Consider the following 21651-nt stretch of genomic DNA (forward strand, 5'->3'; position numbering starts at 1 on the left):
GTGGTTAGAGTCTGGAATGTATTGTCTGAGAGTGTGGGGGGAGGCAGGATCAATCAAGGCTTTCAGACGGTAATGGGATAATTATCTGGATTGGAATAGTGTGCAGGATTATAGGGAGAAGGTCAAGGAGGTCATGAGGTGCATTGCTCCTTTGGAGAGCTATCACAGCCACAATGGGCTGAATAGTCTCCTCCTGTGTTGTGTTGTTCCATTGCCTCCCTTCACCTTTCCTTTCTACTCCTTAAAACCTGCTTCATGTCTGACCTCATATTGTCATCTCGATTGGTGTAATTCTGCCCTGCTGCTGAAGTGCCCTGGGATGTCTTATCATCTTTAAGGCTGCTTTTTAAATGAAATTAATTTTTGTTGTTAAAGAGTTTCAGTGGAAGCCTGTTACAGAATGAATGTGGTCATTGATATTACACTTAGTAACTCGGTAGTCAGAGCTTGGCAAACTGAGAGATTAATGATATATTGGCTGGTGCCCTGAAAAGTGTGATATATCTAAAGCATATATAGTATAGTTATATACACATACATTATCTATATCCATAAATACATGGGCATTCCCCCTCTCTGGGTTTGCAGAGTAGTGTACTCTCTGTAATTTAGCCCATCTGTTTGCCCAGCACTGCACTGATATTAAATTACTTTGATATCAATGAACACTCTGTCTAGACACTGAACAGATTATTGTTGATAGAACTATAATACAGCAGTATTGAAATATAGCAACCTGTAGGAGAACCTTGTTGTCATATATTCATCTTTCCTGTAATGCATTCATGGCTGCAAATATTCATCGTTGTTTAGAAGCTGAATGATGGGAACATTTTCTGGAAGTTAGTGTGATGAGGTTAAAATCCCACTGACATGGATAAGCAGGCTGTGTTCTGAGTAACAAGGCACTGCAAGATGTTCTTTATTCATCTGGGAGGTGGGGGTTGTTCTAGTTGCCCCTTGAGGAGGTGGGGGTGAGCTACCTCCTTGTGTTGCTGCAGTTCATGTGCTGTAGGTTGACCCACAATGATGTAAGGGAGGCCATTCTCAAAGAGTACTGTGCTGTCTTCCAATGCAGTGGTTTCCCAATGTAACTCCTGACCTGTTCAATCTCACAGGCTCTCATGGTGAATGAATTTGTGGGCTTGACCTTTTCATATAACGTGTCAGATTTGGGGAAGGGCTGTCACTGCCCAAATCCAACCCCAGTTCAGATCTCGTAAGTAATTTTAAAATTTATTTACTAGTGGGGTGTGGGTGTCACTGTCTGCGCCCAGCATTTATTGTCCGTTTCTAGTTGCCTCTTCAGAAGGTGGGGGTGAGCTGCCTTCTTGAACCGCTGCAGTCCATGTGCTGTAGGTAGACCAACAATGTCATTAGGGAGGGAATTCCAGGATTTTGTTCCAGTGACAGTGAAGGAACAGCGATATATTTCCAAGTCAGGAGGCTGAGTGGCTCGGAGGGGAACTTGCAGGGGCTGGTGTTCCCATGTATCTGCTGCCCTTGTCCTTCTAGATGGAAGTGGTCCTGGGTTTGGAAGGCACACAAGATATGAAATTCTCCCAAACAGCCTGGATTTCTCGCTCTGATACCGGAACCAGCTGCTAACATCAATGTGATGGGGGATTTTCCTAGGTCACCCATTAAAGATTTTAAAATTCATAGCTGCAGTAAACCAGCAACCATCCCATACTCACTATGACCTGGACTAGTTAGAATTTCTATTGCACTTTTCACAACCATTGAGCACACCAAATCATTTCATAGCCAATGAAGTGCAGTCTCTGTTGTATTGTAGGAAATTCGGGAGCCAATTTGCACACAGCAAACTCCCACAAACAGCAATGTGAGAATCAATGTCACAAAAGAAATATTTTATTAGATTGCACATTATCTTTTACATCCACCTGTGGGAACAGGTGGGGCCTTAGCTTAACAACTCATCTAAAAGTCAGCCCCTCTGAGAATGTAGCATTCCCTCGGTATTGCAGTACATTTTCAGGGTCCAACTGTTACACTCAGGTCTGGCAGTGGGACTGTCAGAGACAACAGAGTGAACTTCCGAATCAGAGCCAGCAGTGGCAGCATACAGATCTGTTCTCCATATCCCAAAAAGGATAAGCCCTGGAGAAGGTGCAGAAAGGAACTATTGGAATGATAAATGAACTGAGAAATTATACTGTCTGAGACTAGGAACTCTTTACTGGAAGGAACACAGAAATGACCTGATTGAGGGCTTTCGTAAAATGCAGTGGGTTGAATAGAGAGGGCAGATTTTTCAGAAAAGGGGCCATAAGTAAATAATAGTTCCATCAATAAATCATGGGGAATGGGAGCAGGAGGAGGCTATTTGGCCCATCAAGCTTCCTCTGTTATTCTATGACCGATGGTCTACCTCAACAACATTTTCCTGCATCGTTCTTCAGTGTTTTGAGGATGAAGAGGTCTATTGATCCCTGAATTGGATCATCCTCAGTCAATGAGCTCCCACTGCTCTCCAGGACTGAAAAGCCCACATGTTCACCACCCTCTGTGTGAAAAAAATTCCTCCTCATCTCAGACCTCAGGGGAGACTGTGGTCTTTGATTCTAGACCACTCTAGCCAGGGGGGAAGCTCCCTTCCTACAACAATAGAGAATGCAGGAAAAACTCACCAGGTCTGGCATTATCCCAGAGGGAGAAAGTTAATGCTTTGAGGCCACTTTGAAGAGTCATATCAGACTGAAACAATAACGCTGCTTCTCTGTGCACACACTGCCAGATCTGTTGAGTTTCTCCTGCATTCTCTGTTTGTTTCCAATTCCCTGCCTCTGCAGTGTTTTGCTTCTTTCTTTCCTACATCTAGCCTGTCAAGTGCTGTAAGAATTCTGTGTTTCAGTGAGATCTTCTTCAATCTCTCCTGGTAGGCTAAACCAGTGAACCTCCCCCATGCACTCTATGGCAAGTACTGAGACTAACAACACACACATAACACTGCTAGCGTAAAATCGAATAGGCATTCAGGAGAAATGCCTTGAAACTTGGAAAATAGGAGCAGTTGGCCATTCAGCCCTTTAAGCCTGCTGCACCATTCAATATGATCATGGCTGATCATCCAACTTAGTCCCCTGGTCTCACTTTCTCCTCATATCTGACTACCTTTTGAAAACTTTCAATGTTTTGGCTTTAACTGCTTTCTACAGCAGAGAATTCCACAGGCTCACCACCCTCCGGATGAAAACATATCCCTTCATCTCATCTTAAATGGCCTTCCTGTATCCTTCGACCATGGCCCCTGGTCCTGGACTCCATGGTCACCAGGAACATCCTCCCTGCATCTACCCAGGTCTAGTCCTGATAAGATTTTACAGGCTTCTGTCAGATTTCCCCCTTATTCTTCTGAACTCCAGCAAATATAATCCTAACAGATTTAACCCTTCTCAAACATCAGACCTGCCATCTCAGGAATCTCCCTCTATCGCCAGAACACCCTTCCTCAGATATGGAGACCAAAACTGCACCCAATACTCAGAGAGCAGTGAGAATGTGGGACTTGTTCCTGCATGGAGGTGAATAATGTAAATACAATGATGGGAAAGCTGGATCAATGTGAGGGGGAAGGAATAGTGTGTGCTGAAAGGGAGAGATAGAGGAGTGGAGTACAGACAGCACCATAGACCATTGGGCTGAAGCATCCGTTTCCATGTAGTAAATACTGTCATATGTCATTTTAAAAATCCTTTTGTTAACATCCTGATTTGATCCTTTTACTTTTGCATTACAGGTGCACAGGAACTCAGCACCTTCAGGACATGGGGATTGGCACAGCAACGTGGGATTTGTGGCAGAACCATGTGGGATTAAGTGCACTGATCACCTTCTTCCTAAGCATTGCATATTTGAAACTCTTGTACATGAAGAAATTGTCATGAGCTGTAGCTCAAGGATTGACTTTAGTTCTGTAGGTTAAGAATGAAACGAATAATTTGTAGATGAACTTTAGGCACTTAGCCTCCCTGTAGCTGCAGAGTAGGGACTCCTCCCACTCTTAAGCTGAAAATCATGTTCGTATTTATTCAAGCTACCAAAATCCCAGGGAAGTGGCACAAACTTTGTGGAATTTACTTCATTTTTTTGAAATGATTTACTTGCACCTTAATAAATACGTTTATTTTGTCCATGCTTCACACTAAGGAGCTAATTTCCCTAATATAGGTCTCAACATCCTGTATGTAACACCACTCAACATGTAAAACATACTCTATAGGGATAAACTGCAAACATTTTGGTGCATTCACACACTGTCAAGTACCACAGGTATGCTCAAGCTGCATGAAATACTGGTAATTTAAAAATGGATAGCAACATCCGGGAGAATGGATTCTATTCAGTAACATTCTCCACCCAGATATATAATCCACCTGAGAGGGAACTGTAATACAGCAATTAAAGCAGAAAATGCTGGAGACAACGCAACATGTCAGCAGTATCTTTGGAGACAGAAATAAAAGTTAATTTTCAGTTCAGTGACCTTACATTAAACATAATACAAATGTAAAGGGGATCATAAATTCTGATGGATTCAGATTAGCTTGACCCCAAAATCCCCAGGACTCTTAATGAGGCAAAAAATGCCACTAGTTGTCAGCGTCAATGGAGAGACAATTAATAAACGTACGGTCCCTGCTTTGGGGGGCTTAGGTTGGAGACACGGAGCGAGAGAGAGAAAGAGAAAGATAGACAGAGAGAGAGTCCCTGATATCCACACCCCTCTGGTGAACGTTGGCAGCACTTCATCACTCAACGTGGCCAGGTTTGGACAAGGGACAAAACTTTATCATTCAAGATGGACCATTCAGGGGTGATGGCAAAAGGCATTTCTTCACACAAAGGAGAGTGGATACCTGGAACTCATTATTTCCCCAACTTTTCCAGAAAAACAGGGACTGCATATTTATAATTTTCTTCCTTTTGTTACCTACAACTGGTGTCTTGTCTGAACAAGAAAATAAGAAATTCAGCTCCTCAGGCCTGGCCCACAGATCCATAAGATCACAGCTGAGAGTTCCAGGCCAGCTCAGTATAGCCATTAACTCGCTCATATTTCAAAACCCACCTCCTCTTTAAATATAGATAATAGTGTGGAGCTGGAGGAGCACAGCAAGCCAGGCAGCATCAGAGGACCAGGAAAGCTGACGTTTCAGGTCGGGACCCTCCTTCAGAAAAACCCTTCTTTTTCTGAAGGGTCCCCACCCGAAATGTCAGCTTTCCTGCTCCTCTGATGCTGCCTGGCCTGTTGTGTTCCTCCAGCTCCGCACTGTGCTATCTCTGGCTCCAGCATTGGCAGTTCTTACTATCTCCTCTTTGAATATTGTGTGATTGAGCCTCCACAGCTATCTGGAATCAAAGATCAAGAATTCCACACATTGACGTTGGGAGAAGAAATTCCTCCGCTTTCAGTTTTAAATGAGTGACACTTATTCTGTAACTATGTCCTCTAGCTCAGGGCTTCTCCCAATAATGGAAACATCTACCCTGTCAAGCCCTCTCAGAACCTGTTTCAATAAGATTTACCCCTCATTCTGCTAAACTCTAATTAATAAAGTCCTAACACATTTAGTTGTTCTTGATAAGTCAAACCCTTCATCCCAGGAATCTTTTCAACTGCCTCCAACACCAGTACATCCTTTATTTAAGGTACTGTAGGTGCAGTTTCATCAACACCCTATACAACTGTAACAAGATTTCCCTATTTTTACATTTCAATCCCATGGTAATAAAGGCTAGAATTACATTTTACTTTGTTACGTGCTGCACCAGAATGCTAACACTTGTGTTATAAGAACACCCTAGGCCATCTGTGCTGTACCTTTTTACTTACTTTCCACTGGAAAAATAGACTGCCATTTAGTTGTTACTACCACAATGCATTAGCCATACACTTCCCTGCATTAAGCTCCATTTGCCAAGACTTGCGCCTATGTATTCAACCTATCTATACGAACTTCCAGATTCCTTATATCCTTTCCTTGATGAGCCAGGTTCAATTCCCACCGTGGCAGATAGATGGAAACTATTTTCTCTGGGTAGGAAGAATCCAGGAAAAGGCGCTAAAGCTGCAGTAGTAAAGGGGGATAAGGAAATTCTGATGGATACAGATTAGCTTTATCCCAAAACTTCCACGATTCTAATGACACTAAAGATGTGAACGGGGCTATTTTAGATCATGTAATGTATAATGAAGTAGGATTAATAAGAGACCTCAAAAGTTAATGCTCCTTTGGGAGTAGTGATCATGACGTTAAAATTTCAAATTCTGTTTGAGGAAGAGCAACTGGGTCTCAACCAGTGTGCTCAAAGTAAATAATGACAGTGACAGTTGTGTGCAGTTCTGGTCACCACACTACCAAAAGAATGTGGATACTTTGGAGAAGGTACAGAAAAGGTTCACCAGGATGTTGCCTGGTATGAGGGATTTTAGCAATGAAGAAAGTTTGGATAAGACTGGAGGCCTGAAACGTCAGCCTCTCTGCTCCTATGATGCTGCTTGGCCTGCTGTGTTCATCCAGCCCTGCACCTTGTTGTCTTGGATAAGACTGGGTTTGTTTCCACTGGAATGCAGGAGGTTGAGGGGGCGACCTGTTAGAAGTTCATAAGATTGTGATTTTTAAAAATTATTCATTAACAGGATGAGGACATCACTGGCTAGGCCCAGCATTTATTGCCCATCCCTAATTGCCCAGAGTGCAGTTAAGAGTCAACCACATTGCTGTTGGTCTAGAGTCACATGTAGGTCAGACCAGGTAAGAATGGCAGTTTCCTTCCTTAAAGGACATTAGTGAACCAGATGGGATTTTTTTTCATGACAGTCCATAATGGATTCATGGGCATCATTAGACTCTTAATTCCAGATATTTACTGAATTCACATTCCACCATTTGCCATGGCAGGATTCAAACCAAGATCCCCAGAACATTACCTAGGTCTCTGGATTAACAGTCCACTGATAATACCACTAGGTCATTATCTATGCCATTCAGGGGGAGGGGCAGAGTGGAAAGTATGAGGCCTTTTCCCAAGGTGAAGGCATCAACTACTAGGGGACACAGGTTCAAGGTGTGGGGGTGGGGGAGGGGCAAAGAGAGTTTAAAAGAGATGTGCAAGGTAAGTTTTTCACACAAAGGGTGGTGAGTGTCTGGAACATACTGCCAAAGAGAAACAGACACAATAGCAGCATCAAAGAAACACGTGGACAAATATATGATTAGGAAGGGAACAGAGGGATATGGATCCTGTAAGTGATATACAGTTTCAGTATGGAAGGGCAAAATGTGTCAGCGCGGGCTTGGAGGGCCAAAGGGCCTGTTCCTGTATTGTACTTTTTTTTATTCTTTGTACACAGATAGGAAAAAAGAGTTGTCTAAAGCAGGCTGGGAAACAAAGGAGAAAATCAGTGGATAAGCAGATGGTGAAATTTGAATTCAATTTTAAAAAGTCTGTGATTAAGAGTTAGAAAATGCTGTAGTCAATTGTTGGAAAAGCCCATCTGGTTCATTAATGCCCTCTAAGGAAGGAAATCTGCCAACCTTACCTGGTCTGGCCAATGTGTGATTTCAGATCCACAGGAATGTGGTTGACTCTCAATTACCTTCTGAGCAATAAATATTTGCCTGGCGAGTGCAGTCCACATTCCATAAATGAACAAAAAAAAAAAACCCCACAGCAATGGCATCATCACATCAATGGGTTTCCAATCTGTTGGAACTCTGCTGCCATCCAGTGAGTTCTGGAGTATTTTGACCAATGCCTTCTCTTATCACTGTAGCTGCTTCCTTTAAAAAGCCCTTGGATGCAGGCCATCAGGTCCTAGCGACTCATGTGCCTTTAGTTCCATTAGTCAAATAGTTTGCCCCTTCTGATTGAGACTGCTACAAGATCTTCGCTCTCATTATGAATATACAAAGATAAGTAAGGTGCTAATGTCCTCCACCATGAAGACCAATGCAAAGCTTTAGTTTGAATTATTTGACATTTTCCTGGTCCTCGTTATCAATTCCCAGTTGTATCATAGAAGCTCTTGCTGTTTGTTTTTATATTTCTTATTTGCATAACCATTTTCCTCCTTTATTAGCTTCCATTGATCTGCAGCTGATTTCTAAATTATTCCCAAAATTCTGTTCAGTCACTAGTTGTTGCTGCTCTGCATGCCTTAGTCTTTAGCTGGATACTTTTCGTTGATAATCTAAGTTTCCAATTGTCCTTGTTGCCCAAAATACATTTTGTTGAATGCTATGAAATATCTGCTTATCCACTGATTTTCCCCTTGGTCTATTTTCCCAACCTGGTTTAGACAACTCTTTCCTCCTACCTCTGTAACCGTCTTTATTTAAGTTCAGCACACTGGTTTGAGACCCAAATTGCTCTCCCTCAAACTGAATTTGAAATTTTAACATGTTATGGTCACTACTCCCAAAGGACCATTAACTTATATTCTTATTAATCCTACCTCATTATACTACATGATTTAAAACAGTTATGTTCACATCTTTTGTGCCATTGGAATCCTGGAATTTTTGGGGTAAAGTTAATGAGAATTTCCGACCCCCCTTTACAACTGCAGCTTTGGCCCCTTATCCTGGATTCTTCCTATCCCAGAGAAAACACTTTCCTTCCATTTACCTTCTCAATTCATTAATCATTTTGAACACTTCAGTTAGATCATCTACAATTTGTCTAGGTGTCTGGAAATAGAGCCATTTATGCAACCTCCTCCCATTGAAACCTTTTAGCCCCATTATTGTTCTGCAGTCCCTCCAAAGCTAACACATCTTTTGGTTGCTGTTCTGACACAGCTATATTTTATTTTATCAACAGCATGTACACAAATTAGATGACAAGACTGATTGTATGACACACGGCCTGGTTTCTATGGATATTTTTAATTAACCTCTTTAGACATGTTATCCCGCCAGTTGTGGAGGTATCTTCAATTAAGGGGTCGTGGTCCACTGTCTGAACCTGTAGCAGCCTACACTGCCAGCTTTAATCACCTCCAAACTCCATCCCCAAATGCAGAAACAAGGGGGTAGCAACTGGGGGTCAGAGAGAAAACTGGACTCTGCTTACAGATAGACAGAAGAGAAACAGAACGAATAGTTTGCCATCTCATGTCCATCATGCCAAGATTTTAAATAAAACACAGCAAGCTGTCACCAAATCTAATTAAAGAAAATAATGCATTAAACATTTTAGTTGAATTTTATAAGCTGCATGGCTAGTCAATGAAGAAATACTATATGACTTGCACTAATGGAAAGTCTTACCCAGCAGAATTGTAAATAACCTGGCAGCCATTCAACATTTCAAAACCTACCTGACACGTGCACGTAGATTTCAGAGATGACAAGAGGAAACATACTTCTACAATCATCATAATTTAGCTTCAATTTATTAAATCGTCATTTACAAGTACAGAGTTTGAGGTTTTCTGAAGAAATTGTCCTGACTAGTGCAAGATGAAAAGCTTTGACAAAACTTGGCAAAAATGTCACATCAGCAAAGTATCCATCACATTTAGCCTGTTAAACACACTCAAAATGGATAGTTTGGAATCGTTGTCAATCAGAAAACCATCACAATGTTGGAAAAAATTCCAAAGCATTAATTTACATACATCTAACTAAACAAATGGTTACCTTGTTGCTGTCTCAAATGAAAACATTTTTGAGGTTAGAAATAGCATGCACTTCAATTTTTATTCAAGTAAAGCACAGTTTGGGAAACAATTTAAAAGCTACATGACAGTCATTGGCTATAGTGCTTCAAGTGCATTTTGTTTCTTCCTCATAAGGGGCTCTTGTGATGTAGTGGTATTGTCCCTACCTCTGGACAGAGACCCAGATTCAAGTCCCACATGTTCCAGAGGTGAGTAATAACATCTCTGAACAAGCTGGTTAAAAATATATATTTCTTCCTCAAGCCCACTTTGACACTGGCTACATGAAAAATACAGATAGACAATTAATTGTACAGAAAATTTTCTTTATTAAGTAAAGTGCTTGAATACAACAGGCCTCTGACCTATAAAATCCACAATTAAAATGGAAGACTTGTGATCTAAAATTAAGTTGTACCTCTATCGCACAGTTCCAATAAACCTAAAAACAGCTGTTACATGATACATGAATAGACAATTAAATTGAAGCTGATATTTGAAATTATAAAATGCAGGGAATATAAAACCCAAATTCTACAAAACTAGGCACTTTATGCATTGGTACGCACAGCGTCAAGACATAACATGGATACCCCATGAAATTATGCACTCCAAAATGAAGTTTGTTAAAAGTTCCTACACATCACATATTAATAGGCTTTATTTGGCTCATAAAAGTTGTGTGATGCATTAATAGGTACAAGTAAATTCTTATTCAACATCACTTGCATAATGTTATATCTAGGCTATTTAGGAAAAAGTATAAAATAGGTAAGATGACATTCTTACAAGACCTTTTTTCCCCATTTGACATAGGCACATTCCTTCTCCATTTGCAAACGTAACTGCTTAAATACAAATACATTTTTAAAAAGATTTAGATTTGCTCTGGTCTCTTATTTGGAAATTGAATTGCTTTTAATCTAATACAATAAATATTTGCATTGGACCCATAAACAAATCAAGTTTCCAAATAATTTTATAAAATATTCACACACGTGACAGGTTTACTTTGACTGCTTACACGTAATTCCTGTCCCCTCTCAGAAGCTCAGCGATGAAGAAACACATTATACATCTGAGATAAGAAAGTAGTACTAAAGGAAAGTCCCTTCAAGACCCTTACACTGTAATCGTTTGTAACCTTGGTTCAGTAATGAGGGATTTTTAAAAGTTTTCCTCATAAACAACTTGTAAGAAAGCATCAAGTTCACACATTTGTCTGAAATGGATTCGGCCAATTAATTTTTTTTGTGTTTTGAAAATTCTTATTACATTCATTTAAGTTTGCCAAACTAAAAAAGTTGTGTTAACAGAAACCTTGTTAACAGCTTTCAACTGTGAACCTCTCTTTGAATTCCAGGATAAAATGTGCATTCAATTCCTTCATTCTGAATGATGAGTGTGCAAAAATACATGATTACACATTTTGTGATTCATCCCAAAAAGTGTTGTATACATTATTCCAGCTCAGCTTATCAAGGCACGACAGGGTAAAAAACAGTGATTTGAAATTAAAATGTAAAAATACCGATATGCTGCCAAACTGCCAATGACAATGTAGGTTTGGGGATAACCTGACCATGGCATTAACAGACTAAACGTGGCTACCCCCTAGCCCCCCAGCTTCCAGGCCATCAGTAGACTGAGACGAGGATGGACGAGAACTGCGGGATCTCCCATTTATTCCCAGAGGCGTTCCGAGGTGTTGACTCAGCTGTGACACTGTCTCATCGGACTCCCAGCGTTCCAACTCCTCCCGCACCAGACGCTCCATTTGCTCTCGATGAATGTCATTGTCACGACCCAGCCGCTCATCCTACAAGACAATTCCTTACTTTTATACAACAATCTCAGAAAGCCGCCTTACCCAGAGTTCCAGCCCCTTCCACCATAAACAGAAAGGAACCTGCAACATTGTCACAGAGGTTCCTTTTATCACATTTCTTAGACGTGTTTCAAAATGAAAAGCGTAGTTGTCATTTACTCACTGAGTGCAAAGTAGTATACAGAGAGTGGAGTTGGATATAAAATAAAAACAGAAATTGTTAGAGAAACTCAGCAGGTCTGGCAGCTTCTGTGGAGAGAGAAACAGAGTTAAAGTTTTGAGTCTGAAATGACTCTGTGGGGACACAGATGCTGCCAAACCCTGCTGAGTTTCTCCAACAGTTTGTTTTTATTTCAGACCTCCAGCATCCACAGTATTTTGCTTTTATTCAGATACAAAAAGCGAGATTCCCACAATTCAACTCCTGTTTATCAGCAGATTTTTCTACATTTTAAATTACATTTCCTGAACACAGAGGAAGCCATTCAACCATCTCAAATTCATTCTGCCATTCAATTAGATCATGGCTGATCTTCAGCTAATCGTGTCTGCCCTGGTCACCAAACATCCGTCAATTCCAATCTAACTTTTTCCATTCTGAGGTTTTCAGCCATTTGGAACCCATTGCCTAAAATCAGGGTAGAGGCTGGTATCCACAAAACATTTAAGAATTTATCTAGATGAACACTCGAAATGCCACGGTACAGAACACGAGCTTGAAAACAGGATTAGAATAGGTGGATATTTGATGATCAGTGCAGAAATGATGGGCTGAAGGGCCTCACTGCATGGAGTAAAAGCTCTATGACTCTAATTAAAAACAAAACCCAGTACCCTAGTCAAAATAGTAGTGACCATCTGCACCAACTCACCTGTTAACATCAAATAAATCCCCTTATGCCCCAAATTATTAAATAGATTCACCTCTGTAACACCATCAAGCAATCTGCCCAGCACATCTCTCCTTTTCAGCTTGGCTCTCTCCATGGCCTCCAGCTTCACAATCACTGCATCGATCTTTGACACTATGCTTCCAATGGAATGTTCCATCCGATCCACACGCCTCACCAGCCTGAACATAAGGAAATCAGGTTATTTGGTAGAAATCCACTTTAGAAACTGTTTCTCAGGCCACATAATCGCAAAATAAGTCTACTCAACTTACTTGGATGGTGTCTAACTTATTAAATAAAGATTTTACAGCTATGTTTCATACGAGCCTTCTCTCTCATCACATCATCTCTTTTCTCGTTACATTTTGCCCGTCCTTTCTCCCTCATGTACTTCTTCTTAAGACAATTTAATAATCTCAAAATGCTGTTTGGTAAATCCTAAAAACTATTCTTACATGAATTTAAAATCCAGGTTGGAACATTTGAAACCAACATCCTTTGAAAGTTAGCAAAGTTTGTTTGTTTTCAATTGAGGGCAATTCAGAGTCAACCACATTGCTGTGGGTCTGGAGTGACATGTAGGGCAGACCAGGTAAGGATGGCAGTTTCCTTCCCTAAAGGACATTAGTGAACCAGATGGGTTTTTCCAACAATCGACAATGGATTCAGTCATCATGAGATTCTTAATTCCAGATATTTTATTGAATTCAAATTCCACCATCTACCATGGCAGGGCTCAAACCTGGGTCCCCAGAACACTATCTGGGGATGTGGATTCATACTCCAGCGATAATACCACCAGGCTATCGCTACCACAATACACTACCACTGTATCACAGGAGATCTTCCTTTTTAAAGTGTATCATTTAGCTAACAATTTTTCTCATTGTTCACATAAGTGACAGAATCACTTGAATTTATGGATTAATTTCAACCTGCATTAGTCCATCCATACCACAAAAACTGGTGGCAATGGCTGGTTAATCACAAAAAGTAAAGACATTACTAAGTTTATTAAAGGTTAAGAAACAGCACACGGAGACTAGTAAGTGGCTGACCACATATATAACAGGTAGATTCATATTGATTAGAAAATATATGTAGGTAGTGGCTAATGTCCCTACCTCTGAACCACGGAGCCAGGTTCAAGTTCCATCTGCTTCAGAGCCATGTAATACTCTCTGAATAGGTTGATCGGAAAATATCTACACACAGATAGTGGGGGATCTTGTGGTGCAGTGGTAATATCTCTACCTCTGTGGCGAGGGATCAAATCCCACCTATTCAATAAATGCGTGCACTAGGATCTCTGAACAGGCTGATTAGGAAATTATCTCCATATTTCTGTATAGATAGCACCTGTAAAGTTCAGGTAAAAGAAGCTGTAGGATTGAGTAGTCAAAAACTCTATTCAAATATAAAGGTGTCTTTGGTTTCTCGTCTCACCAGCTATCCTGGATCCAAACTGGCATATGCCAACACAAAATCTGTTACTATTCGTCTCAACTTACTACCTTTGTATTTATTTATTCATACATGGGATGTGGGCGCTGTCTGAAAAACTAGCATTTGTTCCCCATCCCCAAATGATTAGCTCTCTAGGCAATTTTAAAAGGGTGAAGGGTCTGGAGTCACTTGTAAGGCAGACTGGGTAAAAGAGGTAGATTTCCTTTATGAGTGAACTAGTTTTGTTTTACATAACACATCAACAATGGTTACGTGGTCACCATTAGAGGTTTTTAGTTTTAAAGTTCAGACTTTACCGAATTAAAATGTCACCACCTGCCATGGTGGGTTTCAAGCCCATGTCCCCAAAGAAGTAGCCAGAGGCTCTGAACCCCAGTACAATGATATTACCACTGCACTGCCAGCTCCCCGAATCCGTACAAAACCCACACATGTAAATTATGCTCTAGATTGGGTATATAAATGAAGTTTACATCTAAATGCTCACACTTGAAATTCTTCATATGATACCCCACTGGAGCTGCTGCCTCTCCTCCTCGAACTATGACCACTGTCTTCCTCATCTTCTTCCTCAGAGTCATCCATGCTCCTTGGGAAGCTCCGGCCACTGGCTGATCGAGGCAGTGAGCTCCTATCCAAGTCCAAATCATCCTTTAAAACAAAAGTTGAATATTTGGAGGATAGATTTGTACACTTGCTCTGATTGAACACATCCAAACATAGATATTTCACAAACACAAGCAGTGTACACTAATTTCTTGAATTTTACACTAGTTTGTAAATTGATGCAGTGAAACACTCTTCTTACACACATAAACAAGGCATCTTTTCTAGTTTGAATAGATTTCTTTAAAGACATGACATTGACTCATGATTTTATGGGATCCCAGAAAATATCAAGAACATTTCATTTCCTTCATGTCAGTTAAGAATAAAATAAAATTAGTCACTGGAATCTGTGCTCAGATCAGTAATAATAGCTAGCTCAGTTGGCTGCTTTGCAATGCAAAATGACACCAACTGCGTGGGCTCCATCCCTTCATTGAAGGTCCCACCTTCTTGGTCTTTCCCCTTGCCTGAGGCATGGTGACCCTCAGGTTAAATCACCAGTCATCTCTCTAATCAGAGAACAGCTCTACGGTCTAGTAGGACGATGGCAACTTTACCTAATACCTTTCATTTCATTACTTCAGTATCTGAAATTGATTTAACCAATCATACTAATTTACAAGAAAATTACATTTGTACATGTTAGCACCACAGCCTATTAACAAATTAACATATAAAGTACACTGCAACTTACACAAATGAAGCAAAGATAATGGTTAACTCACTCTCTCCTTCTCCAAGTCATCCCTCATCTGCTGCCGTTCATGTTCCGTCAGCTCCTGATCACCATCCTGATCATATTTGGCAAAGATTGCTTCTATCTCTGCATCAGAATGACCCTTCCTACAGAGAGTGAAAATTGCATTTCTTTTTTAAATAACTATATATCAACTGGGATAAAGAAATTTTCCAACATGACAATTTTCACAGTACCCCTTCAGATCCTGACGTAACTCATCAAAGTTTAGTTTTCCTCCAGCTTGGCGCAGACTCTCGGTAATGTCATCTACTGTGGTCTTCCTCAGCCGGAGTTTCACCATGGCCTTGCTACATCCCTGGTTTAGATAGAGAGTTGTAGCTAGGATGAACTTTCATAAACTAAGATAACAAGTCAGAAACCAATTGGATTGAAGACCAAAACTTTATAAGCAGCCAAGACTCTGGTAATCACACAAGCTGTGTTGTACTCAAAAGTTTCTGTAAAATTTTATGCATGGCTAGGTTTTTTCTTCCACGTAGTCAATATTTTTTTTGTAGGCACAAGTGATATTTATTGCATGTGTACAACTTAGCTGAAATACTGACTACACTGTTAAGTATTCCAGCCAAAATGGAGGCCACTGAACTAAATATCTTTGTGACTGCATGCCTAATGTTTGTTATTAAGCCATGCTCATGCAAGTCAATCCTGGATTAAATTGAGCTGCGGTAGCACAAGGATTCTGCATAATAATGTGCCTACGAAAACGTTGTTAACTGCAGAGATAGAATACAAAGGTGGGTGTCTGTGGAAAAAATTGTGGCTTATTCAGAATAAAAAGAAGAAATGCATGTAGACAAACCCTTTCTATTTATGGCTAAATTAATTGTTGTGTTTGGAACAGAATCAAGGCAGGACTTTACCACAATTCATCAGTGCTCCAGGACAGGTACTACTTTGTATAAAACATTTAACTAATTCTGATTGAATTAAGCTCTGAATACCTTTGGTACGTGGTGTCAAAAGTCACTGGCTTCATAAACAATTAGTGCCACAGAATCTTCATAAAATAGCAAAGTAATAACCACACAAGTAATGAGCCAAACCTGTGGCGATAAACCTAAGTAATCTTCAAATCAGGACTGCAACTGTATGGAATAGTGTCAGCATATCATTTATTGAAGATTAAATCTGTAGAATGCAAAATGCCAGCGAGTGGAACAGTTCAGAGTGAACTTTAAGCAGCCAAGAGTGTGGTTCCAGAGCTTTTCATAGTACAGATTGCACTGTGGTGCTAATGATGTTTCTTGTGAAATACTTAACTGAGTATAATTATTTCTAATAGCAATTAAACATTTTGTCTGAAACATCTGTCACCAAATCAGACCAATAATCATTACCTTATAAATACAAAACATGACTGCAATTATAAGTTTTTCTTTGTTCACTTGTGGAAAACAGTGTCTGGGCCAGCATTTATTGCATGTCCCTAGGTGCCCTTGTGAAGGTGGTGGTGAGCTGCCTTCTTGAACCAGTGCAGTCCATGCATTGTAGGTAGACCCACAAAGAGAGAGAGTTCCAGGATTTTGACACAGCAATGAAGTAATGGCAATATATTTTCAAGTCAGGATGATGACTGGCTTTGAAGGGAACTTGCTGGGGGTGGTGATGCCATGTATCTGCTGCCCTTGTCCTTCCAGATGGAAGTGGTCATGGGGTTGGAAGGTGCTGTCTAAGGATCTTTGTTGCATTTCTACGCTAGGGGAATGACAAGTTCTGGAGCACAAGTCTTCAGTACTATTGCTGGAATGATGTCAGGACCCATAGTCTTTGCAGTATCCAGTGCCTCAAACCATTTCTTGATATCATGTGGAGTGAATTGAATTGGCTAAAAACCAGCATTAGGTGATGTTGGGACCACTGGAGGAAGCTGAGATGAATCATTCACTTGGCACTTCTGGTTGAAGATTGTTGCAAATGCTTCAGTGTTATTTTTCACACTAATGTGCTGGTGTCTTCCATCATTGAGGATGGGGATATTTGTAGAGCCTCTTCCTCCAGTGAGTTGTTTAATTGTCCACCACCATTCACGACTGAATGTGGCAGGACTGCAGAGCTTGATCTGATCCGCTAGTTCTGGGATCCCTCTGATCTATCACTTGATGCTAATGCTACTTGGTATGTAAGTAGTCGTGTTTGGTGCTTCACCCGGTTGATACCTCATTTTTAGGTAGTTTGGTTCTGCCCCTAGCATGCCCTCCTACGCTCTCTATTGAGCCTGGGTTGATCCTTTGACTTGATAGTAATGGTTGAGTGGGGGATATGTGCAGCCATGATTCTGCAGATTGTGCTGGAATACAATTCTGTTGCTATTGATGGCTCACAGTACCTCAGAGACATAGAGATGCACAGCACGGAAACAGACTCTTCGGTCAAACTCGCCGATGCCAACCAAATATCCTAAATTAATCTAGTCCCATTTGCGAGCATTTGGCCCATATCCCTCTAAACCCTTCCTATTCATATACTCATCCAGATACCTGTGTGTGGAAAGGTTGCCCCTTAGGTCCGTTTTAAATCTTTCCCCTTTCACCTTAAATCTATGTCTTCTAGTTTTGGACTCCCCCAACCCAGGAAAAAGACCTTATCAATTTACCCTATCCATGTCCCTCATGATTTTATGTTGCACCACATCCTTCCTGTAGCAGGGAGACCAGAAATGCGTGCAGTATTCCAAAAAGTGGCCTAACCAATGTCTTGTACAGCCACAACATGATCTTCTAACTCCTATACTCAATGTACTGACCAATAAAGGCAATCGTATCAAATGCCTTCTTCACTACCTTCTCTACCTGATCTCCACTTTCAAGGAACTATATATTGCACCCCTAGGTCTCTTTGTTGTGCAACATTCCCAAGGCCCTATTAACTTACAAGTCCTCCCCGGTTTGCCTTACCAAAATGTAGCACCTCATATTTATCTAAATTAAACTCCATCCGCCACACCGACACATTAGTTCATCTGATTAAGGTCCTGTCGTACTCTGATATAACACTCTTCGCTATCCACTACATTACAATTTTGGTGTCATCTACAAACTCACTAACCATACCTCCTATATTCACATCCAAATCATGTATATAAATGACGAAAAGCAGTGGACCCAGCAGCGATCCTTATGGCACACCGCTGGTCACAGGCCTCCAGTCTGAAAAGCAACCTCCATCATCACCCTCTGTCTCCCACCTTCAAGCCAGTTCTGTATCCAACTGGCTAGTTCTCCCTGTATTCCATGTGATCTAATCTTGCTAACCAGTCTACCATGAGGAAACTTGTCAAACGCCTCAGTGAAGTCCGTATAGACCACGTCCACTGCTCTGCCCTCATCAGCCCTCTTCGTCACATCTTCAAAAAAACCCAATCAAGTTAGTGAGGCACAATTTCCCATGCACAAAACGATGTTGACGATCCCTAATCAGCCCTTGCCTTTCCAAATACATGTAAATCCTGTCCTCAGGATTCCCTCCAACATCTTGCCCACCACTAATGTCAGGCTCACTGGTCTATAGCTCCCTAGCTTTTCCTTATCACCTTCGTTAGCCAATCTCCAGTCTTTCGGCACCTCACCTGTGGCTATTGATGATACAAATATCTCAGCAAGGGGCCCAGCAATCACTTCCCTAGCTTCCCACAGAGTTCTAGGGTACACCTGATCAGGTCCCAGGGATTTACTCACGTTTATGCATTTTAAGACTTCCAGCACCACCTCCTCTGTAATATGGACATTTTTCAAGCTGTTGCTATTTATTCCTCCACATTCTCTATCTTCCGTATTGCTCTCCACAGTAAACACTGATGCAAAATACTTGTTTAATATCTCCCCCATCTCCTGTGGTTCCACATTTAGGTAGCCTGGCTGATCTTTAAGGAGCCCAATTCTCTCCCTAGTTACTCTTTGTCCTTAATGTATTTGTAGAATCTCTTTGGATTCTCCTTAACCCTATTTGCCAAAGTCATCTCACGCTCCTTTTCTGCCCTCCGGATTTCATTCTTAAGGACACTCCTACTACCTTTACACTCTTCTAGGGATTCTCTCAATCCCTGCTGTATATATGCTTCCTTCTTATTCTTAACCAAAACCTCAATTTCTCTACTCATTCAGCATTCGTTACACCTACCAGCCTTGCCCTTCACCCTAACGGGAAGGCAGTGTCTCTGGACTCTCATTATCTCATTTCTGAAGACTTCCCAGTTTCTAGCCGTCCCTTTACCAGTGAACTTCTGCCCTGAATCAGCTTTTGGAAGTTCTTGACCTATAGCTCACAGATGCCCAGTCTTGAGTTGCTTGATTGTTCTAAATTAATCCCATTAAGCACAGTGATAATGCTACACAACACGATATTCTCAATGTGAAGGCAGGATATTTTTTTCAAATTCATTCACAGGATGAAGGTATCGCTGGCTAGGCAGCATTCATTGCCCATCCCAATTGCCCAGAGGGCAGTTAAGAGTCAACCACCTTGCTGTGGGGCTAGAATCACATATAGGCCAGACCAGGTAAGGATGGCAGTTTCCTTCCCTAAAGGACATTAGTGAATCAGATGGGTTTTTCCGGACAATCGACAATGGATTCATGATCATCAGTGAATTACTCCAGATTATCATTGAACTGAAGTTCCAGCATTTGCCATGGCAGGATTTTGACCCGGGTCCCCACAACATTACCTGGGTCTCTGGATTACCAGTTCAGTGATCATACCAGTAGGCCATCGCCTCCATTGTGTTTTATCAATTATTAGTAGGACTGCAAATTTGAGCTCATAAGGCAGCAATAAGTGGTCAGATGATATTTTTAATCACAAACGTAATCACTGAACCCCACAACTATGCTCCCTAGTGCAGAGTGTGCAAAACAATGTTGTCTTCTGCAAAGGCAAAGCCACATATCAAAAAAAAAAGAAAATCAATACCTTCTTGATAAGGTCGGTGAGTTCCATCTCATTTTTCTGCTGGGCCATATCGGATTTCACTTCAGAGTAGGTGTCGTTAATAATGGCCAAAAACATGTTCTGGTGAAATGAACAGAAATCAACTGAAAAACAGAATCTTAAGTAGAAATAAAACTAAATTTTGAATGGAAATAATTTGTTCCACAATATTTTAAGCAAATTGCATATGGCGTTGTTCATAGGAAGTCATGACATTAATATATTAGGGGTATTATGAGCAGTTTTCCCCTAGGAACCTGAACATTTGAAAACCTAAGACTGCTACCCATTCTCCAACGAACAGTAGAAATGCATATTAAGGATTTGGTCGTTTTAACAAAGTAAAAGATACTAAGGAGTTAGTAGACCAGGTCTTTGTAATAATCTTTACCGTTTTGGATTTTCAAGCTCAAGGCAACTTTCGATGGAACTGCACTTGAATCCAGTACGTGAGTACTAATTCAGATGGAATGATGGTTCTTATGAACTTAACCACAACTAACTTCTGCTGACTGTAACAGCAGCCTAAAGCCACACACTGTCAGTCTTTCAGCCAGCATCAGAAAGTAAACACCCACATCTGTAAAGGTGAGTCTTGTAGCAACAGAAAATAACGAAAGTAGCCAAGAATGGTGGTTTCATGTTACAAGTAGCATTCCTGGATATTTTTTTATGACTCCTTCAGGGATAATTGCATTGATTACTCACCAACAGAATAAAGAAAACGAAGAACACAAAAGTGACAAAATAAACTGGTCCCAGAATCCGGTCAGCCTCTTCAATTTTGGCAAAATCAAAATCTCCCAAGATAATTCGAAATTGAGTGAAACTACAAAAAGGAATAAAAAAGGAAAGAGAATGAGGAGAAAAGTATTAGTTCTGCCACTTTTACTTGTCTGCCACCCACCTACATTTAAAGTCAATAAGGAATAGATCATTTATTCCATAAGTAAGACAGAATATGTTCTTCTCAAAGGAGATCATTTCTCCATTGTTGCAGTTTATTTATACAATGAGTTTTATTGAATAATACATAGTTGAAAATTGACATTTTTTGTGACAAGTATTCCAATCTCAACATCTACACAGGCTACATTAGTGCACACAATACTCCTGTCCAACCTAACTCTTACAGTATCAGGGAATGTTACTGTGAGTCTCAGCTAGCCAAAGTGTCCTCACTTTAAAATGTTCAGGAGAAGCAGACAACAGTCCCATTTTTATTTCGTCAAAAACAGCCCCGATTAAGAGATACAAACAGATAGATATTTACAGATTGGAATGGAGAGAAACCTGAAGGACCCAGGATATAAAAAATGTGGAATAAAATACCAATCATCCTTTTTTATTTCTAGGCCTCTTGTTACTCAACAAATCAATATCAATGTACTGCATAAAAGAACTGTGGAGAGCTTCAAACTTGCATAAAAGGAACAGTATGGAAATAGAAACAAAGCACGATAACGGTGAG

General features: G+C 40.6%; 2 protein-coding genes across 4 annotated transcripts in view; one reads left to right on the plus strand and one right to left on the minus strand.

Moving 5' to 3' along the window:
- The window catches only part of LOC109922669 (broad substrate specificity ATP-binding cassette transporter ABCG2-like), a 29315-nt gene extending 25404 nt beyond the window's left edge, over nt 1–3911 (plus strand). The window contains exons 13-14 of the mRNA XM_048613097.1: nt 1119–1219; nt 3764–3911. Of these exons, the coding sequence (XP_048469054.1) occupies nt 1119–1219; nt 3764–3911 (249 nt within the window). The remainder of the gene's footprint in view (nt 1–1118; nt 1220–3763) is intronic.
- A 6088-nt stretch (nt 3912–9999) lies between these two features.
- pkd2 (polycystic kidney disease 2) overlaps nt 10000–21651 on the minus strand; it is a 33577-nt gene continuing 21925 nt past the window's right edge. For all 3 annotated transcript variants that reach the window (XM_048599005.1, XM_048598999.1, XM_048599012.1), the window contains 7 exons: nt 20889–21009; nt 20163–20261; nt 15425–15546; nt 15217–15334; nt 14370–14533; nt 12447–12594; nt 10000–11513 (listed from right to left, as the gene is read on the minus strand). In XM_048599005.1, coding sequence (XP_048454962.1) covers nt 11292–11513; nt 12447–12594; nt 14370–14533; nt 15217–15334; nt 15425–15546; nt 20163–20261; nt 20889–21009 — 994 coding nt within the window. In that variant the 3' untranslated portion in view covers nt 10000–11291. The remainder of the gene's footprint in view (nt 11514–12446; nt 12595–14369; nt 14534–15216; nt 15335–15424; nt 15547–20162; nt 20262–20888; nt 21010–21651) is intronic.

The sequence above is a fragment of the Rhincodon typus genome, chromosome 1, assembly GCF_021869965.1.
Source record: "Rhincodon typus isolate 14 chromosome 1, sRhiTyp1.1, whole genome shotgun sequence".
Taxonomy (NCBI): domain Eukaryota; kingdom Metazoa; phylum Chordata; class Chondrichthyes; order Orectolobiformes; family Rhincodontidae; genus Rhincodon; species Rhincodon typus.